Genomic DNA, 19,139 nt, shown 5'->3' on the forward strand with positions numbered 1-19,139 from the left:
CAGCTCTGAAAATCTCTGTCTCTGTGGCAGCCCATTTTAGACTCAACAATATAAAGGATACTGTGTAGAGCCTGAAGTGAATTGCTGTACTGCATCAGATGCCCAGAGCCTGCCCTTGTACCCTCAGTGGGTCTCATATGTCTTTAATTCCTGGCTGGACCTTCTGGTGGGTCTCACTGGTGGGCCCCAGGACAGGAACAGCATATGCACATGAGGCCTCTGGCAAAAAATCAGGAGCAGCCCCATGCCCTTAGAAAAATGACATCCTTCCTGGAGCCTGAGATGAGCTGCTTTGCCATACATTGATTCTCCCCCAGTGTTTGGGGTGAGCTGGCCCAGGCCATGTCTGTGCCTGTGGCCATGTCTGTGCCACAGGGGTCTGCCTGTGGCAACCCTCTTCTCCATGGAGGAAGGGTAAAGTGGGAAAAGTGTTGGGCTGAGGAAATTAAACTCCTTGAGGCTGAGCAAAGCAGTGAGATCCTTGGCAGGAGACTCCTCCCATCCATGTCACATAACCTGGTGAGTCTGGAGTGTGCTGATGCTGGAGGCGAGACTGCAGTGGGATGCTGTACAACAACAAATGTACAGGGCATTCCAAATTCCATTTCCAAATTCCAGGGTATCCAAAGGCAAGTGAAGTGAATCCTGCCCAGGAGACTGTTTTTTGAAAAGCCAGCATCTTTGTTTGCACAGCATTTTTAAATTAATATAAACCAGAAGAGTAGAGGCACGACTGGCTTAACTCAACTGCTACCTATGTGATCTAAGCAGTGCCTTAATCTATTCCCAGTGCACATAATCTGAGATCTCTTGCAACAAAGCAAGCTGCTTCTGAAGCAATTGCTTTCAAAAATCTCCATTAAAAATTCACTCCTAATTTCATATAATCAACAGAGATTGGAGGAACAGGTGCAAGATCCACTGGAATCACTAGCAGTCTGTTTTTATCTTGAATCAGTCATTCTAAAATCAAATTTTTGGTGTAGGCTGGTTGAAAGAATACTGTAAGTAGAAATGTTAGCAAAACATTTTTGGTTAGAGATTTTTGCAGCCTAACAAGTAAACAACTGAAAACCACTATTTTTGTTTGATTTACAAATTGCAGTTTTCAGCCCCGTGCAATTAGGTGACTGGAAGAGCAGTAAGGCCAAGGCAGATTTCTACACACAGCTATTGCTAGGAAAGACATTGCTAGTGTAGAGGTAAATAACTGGGGTGGAAGATAATAAATACATGCTGTATACAATAGACAATATATACCATACATCTTCTCTGAGCATTAGGCATCTGCATTTCTGTAGGGTGTATATGTGGTTGATACATAGGTATATCCTGGTTTATTTGGACATATGTCTGCATGTACAATCAGATTCACACTCAGAGTGTCAGTACCTCAGTACTTGTTGCCTTTTATAAACCATTACAGATGGCACAGCCTCTAGGATGGGGTTTGACAGTAACAGTTGTGTGGTTGGCTTGGTGGTGCTTGATAAAACCATGGGAATGGAGGGGAGTAAGGTGCTTAGGCAACGCTTAAGTTAATCTCATGCCTTCCCATCAAGCCAAGCAGTGCACTGAGGAGCTATTCACAACAGAGGAAGGAAAGATGCAGTTCAAGATGGGGAGCGTCCTGCTGTCTCTTCTTTTCTGGTACAAAGGTATGCACTTTGCCTCCTGAGAGGCCCTTTCAAATATCCTTCTTTGTATTTCTTGTTGTATTTCTTGTTTCAGCCACGCTTTCTTCTGCCAGGAGCTGTGGGGTACAGAGCAAGCCCTTCTCTGCATTCTCATGGAAACATAATAATTCGGGGAAAGGCAAAATGTGGAGGAGATGTGTAATTTATGTACATGAGTGAGCAGCATTCTTACAGCTCTATGAATATTCAGTAGTAAAAGTCTGTTTCAAAAAAATAATTGCAGTGTAAAAAATTTGCCATATAATTTGTCAAAATATGAATTTGCAAAGAAAATTGTAGTGCAGCTGAGCCAGTGTGTAAATAATAATGCTGATTTGAAAAATGAGGTACAGTATAACATGAAAGACTGGTCCTTCATTAATCAAAACTCTTGATTAATCAAAAACTGATCATTTTCTCTAGCAGCAAGACATTGCTGATGAAGATTGCCCATTTTTTAAGGCCTTTCAAGGTATTTTGGCCTGCAAAAGACGTCCAAAGATACTTTTAGAACAAAAAGCAATTCCTAAGTCTAGAAAATAGGAAAGGTATTTATCAATTTTGAGGCTTTCTCATATTAATTTTTCAGAAAAGTAGCAACAAAAGTAGGTAAGGGGGAGCTAGAACGAGACAGAAAATTTAGGGTGACAACTCCTTCCATTTTAATTCACCCAGCTGTGGAGAACAAGGAGATCATTTCCTGGTTCATATTTAAATTTCTGGCTTCATCAAAGCCAATGGCAAAGCTACTTTTTCCTTAAATGACGCCGAGGGCTGCTCTTGGTAAGTGGTGAGCAGTGTCTACCGACATGAATGTGTGAATCAAGTATGATCTGTCAGGATGAGGAACAGATTAATCAGACAGCCCAGCTTTTCTCATGTGGGTGTTGAATTCCCAGTGTTTTGGTGTGTCTGGTTTTTTCTTTCTTTCTGTGTTTCTGTTGAATATTTTGCTCTACCAAATTTCATGGGTAGGAAAATGAGTGCTCCTCAACTTGCCATGCCTTCATTTCATCTTGTTATGTTTGGCTGTACCCAGCTCTGCCTAATTAATAGGTCTTTCTTTTAATCTCCCAGCAAATATTTGTACGTTCTCCTCGTACCTTATCTTGCCACTCTCCTTTGTTTCACTTGGGAAGGTTACTGGTGCCTGAGCTTCTAGGAAGAGTGTTTTTACACGGACTCCAGCATTTTTTCCCTATGGGTGGCATAACTGCAATTAGTCCTTGGAATAAGTTCATATACCTTGCTCTGAATTCCAGACACAGCTTGCTTTTAATAGACACCCACACATCAGGATATTTTTGGAGAGCCTACAGTGAAAAATAACTTGCAAGATCACTTTCCAGGCATCACTCTTTTGGTATTTAATTTATTTTCTTAATTTGTGGTATTTCTTAATTTACTGGTTTTCCCTGCTTCGCTGTCTAAGTGTCCTCTCATGGCTAAAAAGAGCAGCCCAGGAGCCCCTCACACCCTGGCTCTCCCAGCACGGAGGTGCCGCCGGGTCAGCGCTCGGAGCTACGTGCGCTGATGCCATGTTAAGCTGCTTAGCTGATTTTCCCTGGCAGAGCAAGTGGCTTAGAGGAGCACCCGTGCCTCGCCTGGGCTTGTGTTCGATGGGGACACAGCAGAGCAGAGCAGAGCAGAGCAGCAGCAGCATATGGTGGGTACAGCAGGAGGCTCCTGTGGCAGCTGCAGGCGCCTGCCCCGCGCTGCTCCATCCATCCATCCACCATCCATCCATCCATCCATCCATCCATCCATCCATCCATCCATCCATCCATCCACCCGTGCTCCCTACACCTGCAGAACAAGCACACCTCAGCAATTCAGGAGAGAAAATTTCTCTTTTTTCACATCTGGTTTTTGTATCTTTGAAAAAAAAAAAAATCCAAAACCAAAACAAGAATCTTTCTTTCCCTCTCCCTCCCCCCCACCCCCAAAAAAAAAAAATTAAAGGCTCAAACATGTTTTTTGGATCATTTGGATGTAAATAACATTTTTACATTTGGATGTAAATAACATTTTTAGTAGAGCTGCCCTTTGGCGTAATCAATGCGTCTAATGAAATTACTGTGCAGGCAATGTTCTGCGTAGTTCCAAGCAGGAAGGAACAAACATGTCAATAAGGTCAGAAAATGCTGAACATTTCTAAGGAACGCTTTGGGGATAAAAGATAATTAATTATGCATCTCTTAAGAAAAAAGAGAGGAAAGGTAGATTTTTTAAAAAAATTAATTTAGCTTTTTTCAAATATTGTCACAACATAAAAAGATTAGTGGAAGCATTATGGGAAAATGGAAATTAATATGAATTAAATAGGTGTAATTGTGATTACTTAAATATGTTTTTTATTGCCTTCAAATAAATACCAGTAAATATTAAATGAACCGAAACAAAAATAAATGAAAAGGAAAACCTAATGAAAATCATTCAGATAAAGAAAATGACAGGGAAATTAAAATAATACAAGAGTGAAGAATCTCCGCAAAATGAAGGAGGAAAGAAATGGCCAATTTAAAGCCTGAGAGAGAAGCTTTACGCAAAGAATGAGATCTTCCCTTTGCAGGCTGATGTCCTGGTGCCCTGGGTTTGTGGCTGTGGCTGGGCCTGCCGGCGATCAGCAGGGATCAGGGCGCGGTGTGTGCGGGTGCTGGAGCCCAGCAGGGATCAGGGCTCGGTGTGTGCGGGTGTTGGAGCCCTCCTGGCCCTGCTGGTGCCGCAATGTCACCTGCAGGAGGATCAGGTCGAGCATTCGGCCCAGCGCGGCTCTGGGTGCCGGAGTCCCTGTGTGGGCACTGCGCTGTCTGGCCCCAGGCCAGCCTGTCTGCCGGGTCTGTGGGTGGACACAGACGTGAGGGTGTCATGGCCGTCCCTGGCTGCGTGTCTGTGGGTGGACACAGACGTGTGGGTGTCCCGGCGGTCCCTGCCTGCTGGCACAGCTCCCGCGGGCCATTTAAAGCCTGTTACAGATAAAGGCGCTGTTTGCACATCTCTCACAGGTCCCGTGGGCCTTCCCGGCGTGGCCATGGAAAAAGCCCCGGGGGGAATCAACAAAAGTAATCACAAAGCGCGTTGTGGGCAGGGGGGCTCTGCTTGCCGAGGGGACCTGGGGACCAGCCACAGCTGCAGCAGGGCCACCACTGCCGCTGGCACAGGGACAAGGCGTGATGGGGAGAACACCACGAATGTGGCAGCTTCCCCAAATGCTCCTTCTTACGGAGGCTGGTGCAACCTGATGTGAGTCACCTCAGCCGCCTGGCACGATTTTCAGGGCTGGGATGTAAAAATAGCCTCAGTTAATAATACAGCAAAGTACAAATGAGCACCCGATGGACACAGAGGCGCTGCAATGCTTTTTCCAGTGTTTCAACCCTCTTATTGCTTACAGGCTGTTACCTAACTCTGCTCCTGATGCTGTCTAATGCGGTGCTCAGGGAAAAGAAGACCTTTCAGAAGGCATGGTAAAGCCAGTGCCACCCATTCCAGCCATGCCTTTCATTTTTGTGACTTTTTGGGGCTATTCTGGGGCTCCAGCCTAATTTTTCTGGAGAGTTTAGGAGATTTTCCTTTCCTCTACCCTATAACCCAGAGGTGCAGAAGGGAAGCAGGTGACTGTCTGTGCAAAAGGAGCCATTGTGCCCAGAAAGCACTGCTACATCATGGGGACATTGCTCTCTGCTGGGAGGAGAGCAATAATTTTACCTCCCTGAGCACTGTTAAACTGAGATGTTGCTTACAGAGATGAGACAAAATTTCAACTATTTTCCAGCTGAAGCTTCTAGGACATCTATATAATAAAGTAAATAAATAAAGAGATTTAACATTTTCCACATACTTTTCCTGTAATGATAATTTTGTGTGAACTTATTCCAGTAAATTGAATGACTGTCATTTATTCTGTGTTATATTTCTATTGTTTTATTTCTCTTTTTTTTTCATATTTATAATGTGCTTTCTCATGCTTGTATACCTGTCATTAATTCCTACACTAAAAGATTACTTGCTTCTCTGAGGACTTTATGGTCAGGATAGTGAATGTGATTCCTCAGAGTTACTGTATTGAACACAGCCTTTGGCAGTGTTACTTCTGCCCACACTTATCTTCCTCCTGTCTTTCTCTTGTTTAACCACATTTCTAATGATTACAATTTTTCTGAGAAACACAGTTACCTGTTCCTGTCATTGAAATGCCAGCAGCTGGGTTTCCTTGCTATTGATTGTCCCTTTTCCCAAGTAGCCTTAAGCTGTGGCTGCTGCTTTATCCCACTTCCACCTGAGGAAACCCCATCCTGGCACCCCAGGGCTCCTCTGCCAGCTCTTTTCTCCCTGTCCCAAACCTGGACCAGTTCCTGGAGTATCATTCCCCTTCATCCTGCTCAGCAGCAGGTGCCAAGTGGAGACATCTCAGGACCTGTGCTCCAGCCCAGCCTCACCAGCACAGGTTCCCTGGCACAAAATCATGCCCTGGATCTTGTCCCAAGCCCTGGTCCCTAAATCCTGTGCTGTGGGACAGCATTTGTGCATGGCAGTGCTCTGGACACACCGCACTGCAGAGTGGGATGAAGGGAGGGGAAAGGCACATCATATCTCTCTGCCTCACACAAACACAGATAATAATTTATTTAACTGAACTGATGGTTTGCTGAAGGTCCTGGGGGGCAGTAAATAGAGCTCTTTCCTTTTTAATGTTTTGGGGTTTTTGTCAGTCCTGTGCTTTTAAAACAATAGCCCCTGGCGGCTGTGCAGGCCTTATGACTCTCCCTTGAATTGCAGCAATTGGTTCTGTCTGACCTACAATCACCAATTATCTTTGTAACCTTCCTTGAAGGCAAACATGCTTGCTGTAAAAGCACACTGCCCATCACATTTTTAGACTATTGGCAGCCAGCTTTCCTCTTCATTTCCTTTGTAGGACAGGGCCTGTCACAGCTGTAAACACACCAATATATCAATTACTATGTTTTGTGGCCAACTGCAGGCAAGGGCATCTTTCATTTGCCCTCCTCTCCCAAGGCCAGGGGTTATCAGGCTGCACTGCCCAGGCAGGGCATTTGGCCATCCATTGCTAAGCTCACCCCATGCCAAGCCTGCTGCTCCCATGTGCCATGGTTGGATGGCTGAGCCCCATTGGGAGTGAGCCTTAGCAGTTCACATCTCCTAGCTGAAAAAGGAAAAGCTGAACTCCTGTTTGAGGGGTTTAAATCAGCAAGTTATGCAGTGAGGAGTGGAGGAGGCTGGCACAGCCAGAGGGGCAGCATGCCAGCACCTGTGCCTTGGCACTGCCTTTGCACTGCTGTGTGTTGTGGGATCAACCCAATAAAACATTGGAAAAAGTTTTTCATTGTGTTGAAAAAAAAAGGGCTTTTGTGCTTGAAATTCATACCCTGGCTTGATTTGTAGTGGATTTGGAAGATGAGGCTAAAAGCCCTCAAAGCCACTCTCATAGCCCAGGAGCAGGCTCCACTGGCTGAGTGCAGGCACCCACAAAAAGGCTGGGTCACCTGGGGAGGAGGATTTATTCTGGGTGCTTGAATTGATGCTACCATACACTCACCCACCTGAAATCTATTCCATTTGTGCCTGTTGTTTCACTCACAGCTGTTGAGTTTCCAGCTGCATGTGTCAATGGCATATTCAGTTTTGATCTTGGCTCTCAAAGGGAGGGACTCAGGAGGCCATTGAAGGGCTCAGTATGGTCACACAGCAATATCCTACACCATCCTGGTAACTCACATCCCCTTTCCCCACCCCAGCATGCAGTGCTTAAGAACAGCCCTCACCACACCAGTCACGGAACATAGCTTCCTTAGGATAATGGCTGGAATCCGTGGTCCTGAGGAAGCCTTTTCCAACCCCTTTTCCAGGCTAAAGTACATTAAACCACCATAAGAAAAACCAAAAAACCCACAAAAGTTTTCTCCTCAAAAACCAGTCTTCTAAAGATGAAAATCAAGTAGTCAAGCAGATGGAAGGAGCTGAGCCTGTAGCCCTGTGAGCCAGGGATTGCTGGGCAATGAGAACACACAGCAGGCTGTGATGGCTGGGCAGCCTTCCCAGATGTCAGGGTGAGGAAGCCCTTGCAGCTGGTGCTCCTGGAGCAGGGCACCTGTCCTGCTTGGAAAGGACACCCCTCTGTGGGCCAGGGGGCAGGAGAGGCACCTGCCAGCCTGGATCTCATGCCCCAGGTACCAATGGCTCTCCTGCACTGGCATCCAACAGCACAGGGCAGGCAGGAGAGGCAGGCACTGCATTACTTTATTGGCAAATATGGTCCAGTTTTGGTAAGTGATAAAATGCTGGTTTCTCTTGTATTGACAGACAGCATTAAACTAAATCCCCTTCACACAGGTTTAAGTCAAACCTCTTTGCCCGATGTGGCACAGCACAGGGGTGGCTCTGGGTTTGCCCCTCTGCCTTGGTGCTCTGATTGCTCAGTGGAGTCCCAGGGCTTGGCTGGGTAACATTTGTGCTGGGACAGGTGCAGTGCAGTGCTGTGTGGGACCCCCAGCCTACGCTTTCCAAGGTGTCTGGAGATGTACAAGTGTGTTTTCCTCCTGAGCATGCTGGGCTCTGGGTGATCCCTGCCTCCCTCTTGGGCCTGACTGGAAGCCACAATTTTTATTGTAGACTAACATTTACTACTTCTGCCAGGGCAGTGCCATGGGTTAATGTGGTAAGTTCCTGATGCCAGAAATGCTACTCCGGGACACTGAAGCACAGGACACCATCCCTGTGTTAGAGAAAGAAATTTTTAAAAATTTATCATTTTGCTTTTAAAGGTCTTTCTTTTAGACTCTTGTTACATTTAGACTGATTTTCACACCCAAGGAGCAGTTGCATTTCACTAATAAACCAAGCTTTGGATATAGTTTATATTTCAGCTGATTATAATTGCTCTGTGTTTGTGAGTCTTTTGAGATGAAACTTGCTATAGTAATGTAGGATGTAAATTCCCAGCATTAGCTGCAGCTTCCTAGGCTCAGCAAAGTGACAGTGTATGAATGAATAAATCATAACTAGATTTCAGTGAATAATTCAGAGTCTAATTCATTTGGTGAAAAAAATCGTCTTTTCATATTCACAGTACTTCCAGAGATGGCAGGTTTCTCATGGCTCCTGTATGCAAGCTTTTACCTGCTCAATCACTTTTTCCTTACTAGCTTGTAGATTCCCTACATCTCTGAAAACCTGATGTTTGACATTTGATTTGTGTTGATGAGTTATCAGCAGTCATGGGATTATTTTTTAAAATTATTTTATTTTCATAGCTGTTTGGGAAATATTCTACCAGTCTAAAAGCTGTAAACATACTCTGCTTTGGACTTCACTGAAGTGAAGCAAGAAGAGCCTTTTCAGTAAGGAAAAAGCCTCATAAAAAAGCCATTGCTCAGTAAGAGGCAGGAGATAGAACAGGTCAGATGTTACGAAAATAGCAGTCTCTTCCTCCACAGCCACAATTACTGGTTTTCCCAGTAAAGGAAAAAAGGTAGTCTTGTCTGTAAAACAGGAAGGCCTATTTACATTTCTTTTTTTTCCATCACATCCAGAGGGAATGATCTCAGACCAGCACCTTGTGAGATACCCTATCTCCTCCAAAGATATGTGGGATCTGCAGTGGCACCAGGCTAGGATTTGACCCTTGAAGCTCATCAGTTTAAACATTTAAAGGGGAAAATGTGACAGGGAAAGTGTGGAGCAGAAAGACAGAAAAATGGATATAAGCAAAATAGCTGTAAAGCAGAGGGGTCCATGTGTTTGCCTCAGGGTGATTCAGGTGTAACTGATCGGGAAGAGGAGATGCCAAAGGCATCTGAAGGAAAGCCCTATGGAGGAGTAGCACAGACATGAGCACATGCAGGGCCCTGCTTCTGCCCATGTTCTCTTGCCTTCTGCTGGCAATCAGCTTGGGGAAATGTGGTAGATTCATCAGTCCTTCCTCTATTTATTTGTCTCTATCTCGGGAGTAAATGTTGATTGTATTTCCTGATGTTTGCTTACAGCATCTTTGTTTCTGATCTCTCTCTTTCTTCTTCCCTCCACGCCCACTCCCCAGCTGTGCTGGCCCTCTCCCCAGGAGAGGTAAGTCTCTCTGGATAGTTCAGCTGCCAGGTAAATGCTGGGGGTGTGACACTGCCCAGCCCTGGTGCCTTGGCGCAGAAGCAGAGTTGGCACCTGGGCCTCCAAGCTCAGGCACATGACCTCTGAAGCCAGGGGGATCCAGGTTGTTCTGTGCTTTGTGTTGAGCTGGCAACAGGAAAGGGTCTCAGACATGGTGCAGCACCCCAGACAGGCACAAGCATTTGTCTAAGGTTCAGAATTCAGATTTGCCCTTGTGACACTATTGTTGATGACTGTGTAGATTTATTACTTGTTTTTTTACCTTTCCTTTAGGATGAGAGACTGGAGCTGTGGCACAGCAAGGCTTGCAAATGCGACTGCCAAGGAGGCCCCAACTCGGTGTGGTCCAGCGGGAGTAACGGCTTGGAGTGCATGCCAGGTAACAGAGGGACCCTGCAGCTGTGCTTGATGCCCTCAGCAGCTTCCCCTTGCACCTGGCACTGCAGAGCTGGCACCTTCCAATCCAGCTGCCAATGGGGCTGGTGGAGCTGAAGCACTATGAGCTGAGGGGGCGACCCTGCATCAACAGGCAGAGGCACCCCTGTGCCTGGGCCTTGGGGGGTCACCTAGGCTGGCCTGTGCTGACCAGGGACAGTGGGCATTTGTCTTTGTCCCTCTGGAGCCCTTGGTGCTGGTGCTTCCAGAAGCTGGCTTGGGCAGCTACTGCCATGTGTGGGATTTGATGTAGGAAACCTTTTGTACCATGTAGGTTCATTCTCCCGTGCTGCAGTTTAACCTGTGAAATCTTCTAGACTCTCCAGGAGTCAGAAAAGAAAAACAGTTTATTCCTTCTTTGCAGCATATTTTTAAAAGGGAAGGGAAGGGAAGGGAAGGGAAGGGAAGGGAAGGGAAGGGAAGGGAAGGGAAGGGAAGGGAAGGGAAGGGAAGGGAAGGGAAGGGAAGGGAAGGGAAGGGAAGGGAAGGGAAGGGAAGGGAAGGGAAGGGAAGGGAAGGGAAGGGAAGGGAAGGGAAGGGAAGGGAAGGGAAGGGAAGGGAAGGGAAGGGAAGGGAAGGGAAGGGAAGGGAAGGGAAGGGAAGGTGGCAGGTTTGGCTGATCTGTTCATGGCCAAGGAACATATGGGAGAGGAGCTGAGCTAGGTTTCTTGGCCAGGCCAGGTGTGAGGGGGTGTTTCTCACATTAGCATTATGTAGCTGAGTAATGAAGGCATTTCTCTTGTTTTCCTGAATGAGGAACATTTCCACTGTAACTTCCAGCTGTTGCTGTCCCCAGAGAGGGGCTTTGCATTCCCCTTGCCCAGCCCAGCGTGGTGTGGTGTAGCCTGGCATTCCCTTCTGCCCCGGGACAGTTTGCAGAGCAGCCTCTGATATGGCCAAAGGGAGCAGCCAGCCTTGCAAACACTGCATGACTTTTCTCTGGCTTGGCAGTAACAGTGGTCAGTGGTTCAGCTGCTTTGACTGGGCAGGCACCAGGCATCTGTTTTGGCAGGTCCCTGTGCATGGCACAAACAGACTCAGCAGAAGGTGACCTGCTAATTGCATTACAGTTGTGTGGCCTGTGGATTAGTGTTGCTAAAAGTAAAGCTGGGTGGTGTTCGAGATAAGCCTGACAAGTAGTAAACACATGGGCCATCCTCTTGCACAAGGGGAGCAAGGCTTTTAACATGGTGGGAAAGCATGATGTTTCCATGCCTGGAGGAAGGTGGCACAGTGGCTATATGTTTTCATGGGGAAAAACATGTTAATGAGGTTCCAACTGAGCAAGATATGTTAATGAGCTATTGATGCATGCAATATTGACCTGGTAGAGCTTGCTAATGAGACATTGACTGCATGGCTGCGGTGCTGGGGAGTGGCAATGGGGAGGCCACAGTCATGCTGGGCTCTGGGCACCCACTGATGCTCCCCACATGTTGATTGGTTTTGGCTGTCAACGGTGGTTGTTGAGGCACTGATAAGGCAAGGAAACCTCTCATGCGCAAGTGAACTACACAGAGCTTTGCTTGCTCCTTTTTGCTGAGATCCGTGAAACAGACTATGCTAAACTGGAGAATGGGGCAGAATTACTTCAGGGGACTCCAGAGGCTCCACAGGCTGCAAAATCAGAAAATGCTGCCCATGATATAGATGTTTGCCTAGGCAGTCCCTATGTGACATTTGAGTGCCTTCATTTTGTGTATCTTGATACACAATGATAACCTGATCACATAAAAAAAAGATCATAACAAGAAACCCTGCAGCTAGATCCAGGTAGCATGCAGGTGCTCAGCCTCACTAAAGTCTTGCCTTCCACAGCACTGTGTGGTGACCCACCACAGAAGGTTTTAATGAGGAGAGAGTATTTCTTTCTCCAGTAGTTTTGCAGCCAGTGGTAGTCATGTTGAATTTCTCACTATTGCAGAAGACAGTTGTGGGGGCAGGATTGTTAGCCTGAAGATCTGCAGTCAAACGCTGAGATAGAAATTCCTGAGCCAGGGATGATCCCTCAGCAGGGCTAAGCATAACACCTTGCTGGCACCAGAACACCTGCAAGTTTTCCACAAGGCAAGGCCACCTCCAGATGCAAAGAAGTGCAGCTCTGAGGGTGCTTCTGGAGGGATGAACTGAGCTGGCTCAGCAATTTTGCCATGCAAGTAGAGCTGTAAATCAAGACAATCATTGGAGGGGCAGAAGGAGGTAAAGCCCAGCAAGAAAAAAAGTGCCCAGCATTAATGAAGGCAAAAAGCTGATGGCCTGGAGGTTGGATCCAGGTTGATGCAACCAGTCAGGCTCTTCTTCCACATGCTTACAAGAGGGAGATTCAGACTGCAAAATCTGAATAAAACCTTTCCCCCAAAATGTTGCGCTCAGAACAAGTCTAGTAAGTTTGAGAGAGAAAGAAGAGTTAGAAATTAATGCAAGTGAAGGTTAGAAATGAAGATCCTGTGGCCCCAGGGCAGGTTGTGGTCTAGGATAGGAGCATTCCCAGCATTCTAATGAGGGAGAAGAGAGAGCAGTGAAGCCCCAGGAGGTGTTCACAATATGTGTGCAAACACACACAGAAAACAGAGCCATTTCTGTCCCTTAAGTGTTTTTCCCTTGTTCTGCAGAGTGTCCCTACCACAAGCCCCTGGGCTTTGAGTCTGGTGCTGTCACCCCAGACCAGATCAGCTGCTCCAACCCCGAGCAGTACACGGGCTGGTACTCCTCCTGGACAGCCAACAAGGCCCGCCTCAACGGCCAAGGCTTCGGGTGAGCTCAGAACTGCCCCCCGAGGGGCTGTGGGGGCTGGGGAACCCTTGCCGTGTGGGGCTGTGGGGGCTGGGGAGCCCTGGCCATGTGGGGCTGTGGGGCTGGGGAACCCCGGCCGTGTGGGGCTGTGGGGCTGGGGAGCCCTGGCCATGTGGGGCTGGGGAGCCCTGGCCGTGTGGGGCTGTGGGGCTGGGGAGACCTGGCTCTGTGGGGCACGGTGGAGGACAGAGCAGGGTGGTGTCCCCCCAGGTGTGCGTGGCTCTCTAAGTACCAGGACACTGCACAGTGGCTGCAGATCGACCTGAAGGAGGTGAAGGTGATTTCGGGGATCCTGACCCAAGGGCGCTGTGATGCTGATGAGTGGATGACCAAGTACAGCGTGCAGTACCGCACTGATGAGAACCTCAACTGGGTCTACTACAAGGACCAGACCGGGAACAACCGGGTCAGTGACCTTGGCTCTTTGGCCACGTGTGGAAGGGTGGCATGCTGGGTGACAACAGGTCTCAGAGGAAGGTGCATCAAAAGGGGGATCCTGTGGGAGCAGGGTGCGTCTCAGTGTTCACTTTGTATCAGGGAGCAGCACAGAGAGGGGCCATTCCTCCTGAGGTGAGTGTGTGTCATGCTGACCAGTGCAAAAGGACAAAATACATTATTTGTGTTTGCTAATGATCATACTGGAGTCCAGATTAAACTCAGAGGCATTAACTGGCATTGCAGAGGAGGCAGCAACTCCTTGATAAAACCCCATGCTCAGCTGTGGCCACAGAGCCCCAGCCATGCTTTGGCACTGCACGGGGATTTCCTTTATTGCTGTGTCCAGGCAATGTGTGCCATCCTGGAGCAGAAAAACCCCTCAGACAAAATCTGCAACTAGTCAAGTCATATCCCACCAAACCATTCTCATGCTGCACTTCTTACTGGTTGACATGAAACAAAAAATTGCATTGGGAGATATTACAGAGTCGCCTCTGATGCCTCTGCAGTCCTGCTGGGCTGGTGAATGCCACAGCTGTTGCCTCCCAGGTATCCTCAGTGCCCATCTATGGGAATGGCCCTGTTCTAGCATAGGAGGCTCTGCTGGCTTTGCTGAAGTTCCTGCAGCCAGGGGAGATGCTGAACTTTCTGCAAAAACAGACAAAAAACAGGTCATGGCAGCAGATGTGACATCCAGGCCAAGGAATGGGGAAAGGGCCCTCATATAAATTTTTTTGTCTATAATGGCTTGTGCAGGGGCCTGGCTCATGAACTCCAAAGAGTTGAAGTCAATCATGCTCACTCCAAACAAGCAGTGCCATGGTACAGGAAGACAAATGAGAAAGAATGGGATGAAAATGGGGTGAGATTTTCTGGCCTAACTGTAAAAAGTGCAGGACTGATGGGGGAAAATGGCCTACTAAGAAAACTGAATCAGTGTGACAAAACTGTCCACATCTGTCTATTTTAAAATTCTTTTGTTTTTGAGGGTGGAGGGGAAGGAGCATTCTCCTCCTCTGCTCTGCACAGGCACCCCAAAGTCACGGGGCAGGATTTCCAGCCCACTAACCACCCACCCATCCCTTGACAGGTTTTCTATGGCAACTCGGACCGCACGTCCTCGGTGCAGAACCTGCTGCGGCCGCCCATCGTGGCGCGCTACATCCGCCTGATCCCGCTGGGCTGGCACGTGCGCATCGCCATCCGCATGGAGCTCCTCGAGTGCCTGGGCAAGTGCGGCTGAGCGCCCGCCGGCCGGGGCTCCGGGGGTCTGCCTGCCCTGCCCTGCCCTGCCCTGCCCTGCCCGCTCCTGTGTGTGAACACCCAGCCTAAAATGGAAGGGCTGTCTTGAATAAAATGTAACTTCACACCCTGCCTGGTGATAGGGCTGATGGGGGTTGTGGGACACGCACTGTGGAAGGGGAAGGTTCGGGCCTGGCTTGGATCCTGTGAGATTCTGGCCCTGGGTGTTAGGCTGGCTGAGGAAATGATCATCACAGTGTGCTGTGAACACTGGAATACATGCAGGTGCGGTTCATAGGCAAGGCTTGGATTCTCTTTGGGATGTGTTGTTGTATGCCAGGACAGACATCTCACCCTCATCTCTGAGATGGTGCCGGGGCCTCACCTGGCCTATCCCTGCTATGAGGGCCCCCACTCTCAAATCACCTCATGTTTGCCTATATCAGGAACTCTCTGGCCTGAGGGGCTGTGCCTGGTTTTGGGACAGACCTCAGTGCCTTGAGCACCAGCTGGACAAACCCTCTCTGTATTCTCTCTGTTTTTGTGCTGCCACATCTTGGGGACCCCAGCACATTGCTCCCTGTGGATGTTTGGGCACAGATACTGGGACTCACTCTTCTTAACTCTTTGAACTCCATGGCCCAATCTCCAGTGGGTGTTTAGCACCCAAGGAATTTGGGGTGTGTGGATGATGAACCCACCTCTTGAGGTCACAGCCCAATCACTAAGGCTCATGTCCCTGCCTCAGCCCAGCCCAGCCTAGGTGGGACCTGCAGCCCCCACAGCTCCCATGAGGGAGGGTTGTGGGGAGCTCTGGAGTGACAGCTTTGGTTTGCCTTCCCACACACCTGCAGCTCAAGCCTGGCAGACACCAGAGGCCTTTTCCTTGTTTTCCAACAATCTGTGCATCCATCCCAAAGACCCACAGCAACAGAACCTGAACTGTCCCAGGGAAGAGAGGAGCGGCATGAGGACAGTGGCACTGAGGCAGCCTGTCTGCCTCTCCCGTCCTCTCCTTATCCCTATGGACAGAGAGGTGAATGCTCAGTGTGCAGGGCAAGAGTACAGATATGACTAAAAACAAATGCGATGTGACCAAAAACATGAGAAAATCTTTTGGATGGATGTGCAATTAATCACATTCATTTGTGAGAGCAGATATTTCTGCCTTGTTTTATTCTGTATGTAGAGGCAAATAATAGTTCTCAGGGAAATAAGCTCTTCTGGCAAGTCTGAAAGCTGCTCCACTAACCAACAGTATGAAGTCTACAGAGATGTAAAAAAGACCAATTCCCATCTGCTGAGATGATTGCTATACACCAGCACTCCTTTGCTTCCCTCCCACCTCCTCATCCATGGGAGGGATTTTTGCCTATCCACAAATTGGTCTAGGGACTCATTTTCTCAGTAAGAAATCACTGTGTGGTTCCCTCAATGCTGAACAGTCAAGGCAGGCTCTGCTGAGAGGATCCACTGAGCTCGAGGCACTTCCTCAGCAGCCAGGCTGTGGGACCAGCATGGTCTGGCACCTCCCTGGAGGCACTGCACACCCAGCAGCAGGGAGACAAGGCCTCCCCAGCAGCCATCACAGCTCTCGTCTCGCTAACACCAACACTGAAAGCTGAAGCATTTCCAGGCCCTGGATGCAGTTACCAACATGTAACACACAGCTCTCCCTGCCCTAAAAGCAGCACAGGCAGCTCCATGTCCTGATGGATGGTAGTGCGGGAAGGAGCCTTGGTGCTGATGTTTTCCTGCATGACTGAGTGGAGAGGGGTTAGGGTTAGGGTTAGGGTCCTTCTGCAAGGGGCAGAAGGATGAACTGGGCACAAGCTGGTGAATATTTGTATCACCCCAAAGCTTGACTGTAGCTAGTTAAGGCCTTGTCTGTCACTGGCCTCTGACGAGCTCCTATGCACAGTCCAGAGTTTTTAACTTGCCTGGTTTTGGAAATGCACCCAATGGCAAAGGCCATAAGCTCCTGTGAGATTTGGAAGAGCTGACAGGCTTAATGCACAGCCTGAATGGATAGACCAGACACCATTATACACCAAGGTACCACTCCAAATTATGTATCTTCACATGACTGGTCCTATAGAGAGGATACAATAAAACCTTGGAGGAGAAAAATATTTTCTATGTAGAAAGGACCTGTGCTATCACTCTTCCAGCCTCCCATCTTCAAAGAAATCACTAGTCCTTTATCTAGATTAAAATGTATGGCAATATGTAAGATGGAACACAGTGCATTTCACAGTTCATTAGCCTCTTGCCTTGCCCTGTCCTTGGTCTGCCGTTCACCTCTCCACTTGCCTTGGGAAGGCACTTCTGACTTGCAACTAAATGGCTCCTGCTAAAGCAGGAGTTTCTGTTCTGATCCTTGCCATGCAGCTCACTTGCTAATTGGCCTCTAGAAATTCACTTAACCTCTGCCTCTTATATAAAGAGTGCTGAGAGGCTTAATTAATTAAGTGGTCCTAAAATGCTTTTAGAATTGCATTTGACTTCTGCATAAATTCAGCACATTGGAGTAACAGTGTGACTGAGACCATCATGAAAGTGAAACAGCACCAGTTGAAGTATAATTACATAAATACAAAAGCTTTTCCTCATAATCATAGAATCAAAAATTGGTTTGGGTTGGAAAGAACTTTAAGCATCATGTAGCTCCTTATCTCCCTGCCATGGGCAGGGACATCTTCCACTAGACCAGGTTGCTCAGAGCCGCATCCAACCTGGTCTTGAACACCTCCAGGGATGGGGAGTCCACAGCTTCTCTGGGCATTCTCTCCCAGTGCCTCACCACCCTCACAGTAAACAACTTCTTCCTAATATCTAATCTAAACCTGCCCTCCTTTAGCTTAGAGCAAATCCCCCTTGTCCTATGTGTGCTTGTGAAAGTCCCTCTCCAGCTCTACTGCAGCCTCCTGTGGGCACTGGAAAGTCTCACCAGGGCCTTCTCTTCCAGGCCCAAATCTCTCAGCCTGTTGTCATAGGAGAGGCGTGCCAGCCCTGTGAACATTAGTGACCCTCCTCTGGACATGCTCCAATAGGTTCCCATCTTTCTTACACTGGGGGCCCCAGACCTGGGGGCCCCAGACCTGGGCACAGAACTCCAGATGGAGTCTCACTAGAGCAGAGCAGAGCAAAGGGAGAGAATCCCCTCCCTCACCCTGATGCCCACACTGCTTTCCATACAGCCCAGGATACAATTGGCCTTCTGGAGGAGTTGCACTTTGTTGTCTCATGCTGAACTTTTCATCCACCAGCAGCCCCAAGTCCTTCTCCTCAGGGGTGCTCTTGATCTGTTGCTCCTCCAGTCTGTATTTCTTGTGACTTTCTCGACCCACATGCAGGATCTTGCACTTGGCTTTGTTGACCTTCATGGAGTTTGCACAGGCCCAGCTCCCAAGCCTGCTCAGCTCCCTCTGGCTGAGTTTCCTTCCCTCCAGCATGTCAACCACACTACAGGAGCTGGTGAGAGCACACTCAATCCCACTGACAAGGATGTTAAACAATCCTGCAGAGACAGGGAGACCAATGTATGGCTTTGCAGCTGCATAAAACACAAGGGGTTTGAAATAGGAAGTAGGACCAAGAATGGCTTTCAGCTTTATGGCCTGGATTTTCAGAATGGGATGCGTAGAGAGAAGCGAGGGAACAAAAGGGTGCTGAGAAGTTTGTAACCATCCTAAGTTACCTGATCAGAGACTGCCTCAGGCCTCCAGACCAGCCACTTCATTTGTAAGTCAATAGCTCCTTCATCTTAATGGAATGCAGGAACATGGAGAATTATCCCTTCACTTCCATCCAGAGAAAAATGTCCACTCTGCCCTCCATCCCATGGGGGTTTAATACTGACTACACTGGGGATGCCACATGGAGGTGCTCAACCTCTTCAAGGAGATGGCCACTCCAGTTTCTGGGGCTCTTCAGGGAGTACAGAAAAGAGGTTACTAAAGTAGATTGTTGGAAGAGTAAGAGCCAAGTAAGGTTTTAAGAGTTAAACTAAGTTCCCAGAGCACTGGGCACCTCAAGGAAATGCATTTCAACCCCATTTCTGGATGGAAATATCAAAATGCTGGAGTGCTTTTCCTGGTGGAAGTTGAAGCCATTAGCTCAGGCTGGAAGTTTCCCTCTTGGGGAGGTGATGGGCACAGCTCAGTGCAGGCACTGGCAGCAGCCTGGTCTCAGCAAGGCTGTGGTTGCTGCACAACACATCAGGCAGCTGTTTCAGAGGGATCTAACAGACTGCAAGTCCTGGCCTTCAGCAAGTCTTGCTGGAGCTCAGAGGGAAAAAAGGGAGGCCCAGGAAAAGTGGTCCATATTCAGTTTGCTTCCAATTACCCCAAGGAATAAGAGACTAGCAGGGAAATATTCAAAGCTTTTTTAAAGCTGTACACAGTAACAAAGAAACCTCATAGCCAGGAT

The 19,139-nt window shown here is 48.2% G+C and overlaps 1 protein-coding gene across 1 annotated transcript; it reads left to right on the plus strand.

Moving 5' to 3' along the window:
* Positions 1 to 1,606: 1,606 nt before the first annotated feature.
* On the plus strand, positions 1,607 to 14,709 carry RS1 (retinoschisin 1). Its single transcript, XM_064707464.1, has 6 exons — positions 1,607 to 1,658; positions 9,736 to 9,761; positions 10,074 to 10,179; positions 12,848 to 12,989; positions 13,239 to 13,434; positions 14,557 to 14,709. The coding sequence occupies exons 1-6, from the start codon at positions 1,607 to 1,609 to the stop codon at positions 14,707 to 14,709; spliced, it is 675 nt and encodes a 224-aa protein (XP_064563534.1).
* The last annotated feature ends 4,430 nt before the right edge of the window (positions 14,710 to 19,139 follow it).

This window comes from Zonotrichia leucophrys, chromosome 1 (genome assembly GCF_028769735.1).
Source record: "Zonotrichia leucophrys gambelii isolate GWCS_2022_RI chromosome 1, RI_Zleu_2.0, whole genome shotgun sequence".
Classification (NCBI taxonomy): domain Eukaryota; kingdom Metazoa; phylum Chordata; class Aves; order Passeriformes; family Passerellidae; genus Zonotrichia; species Zonotrichia leucophrys.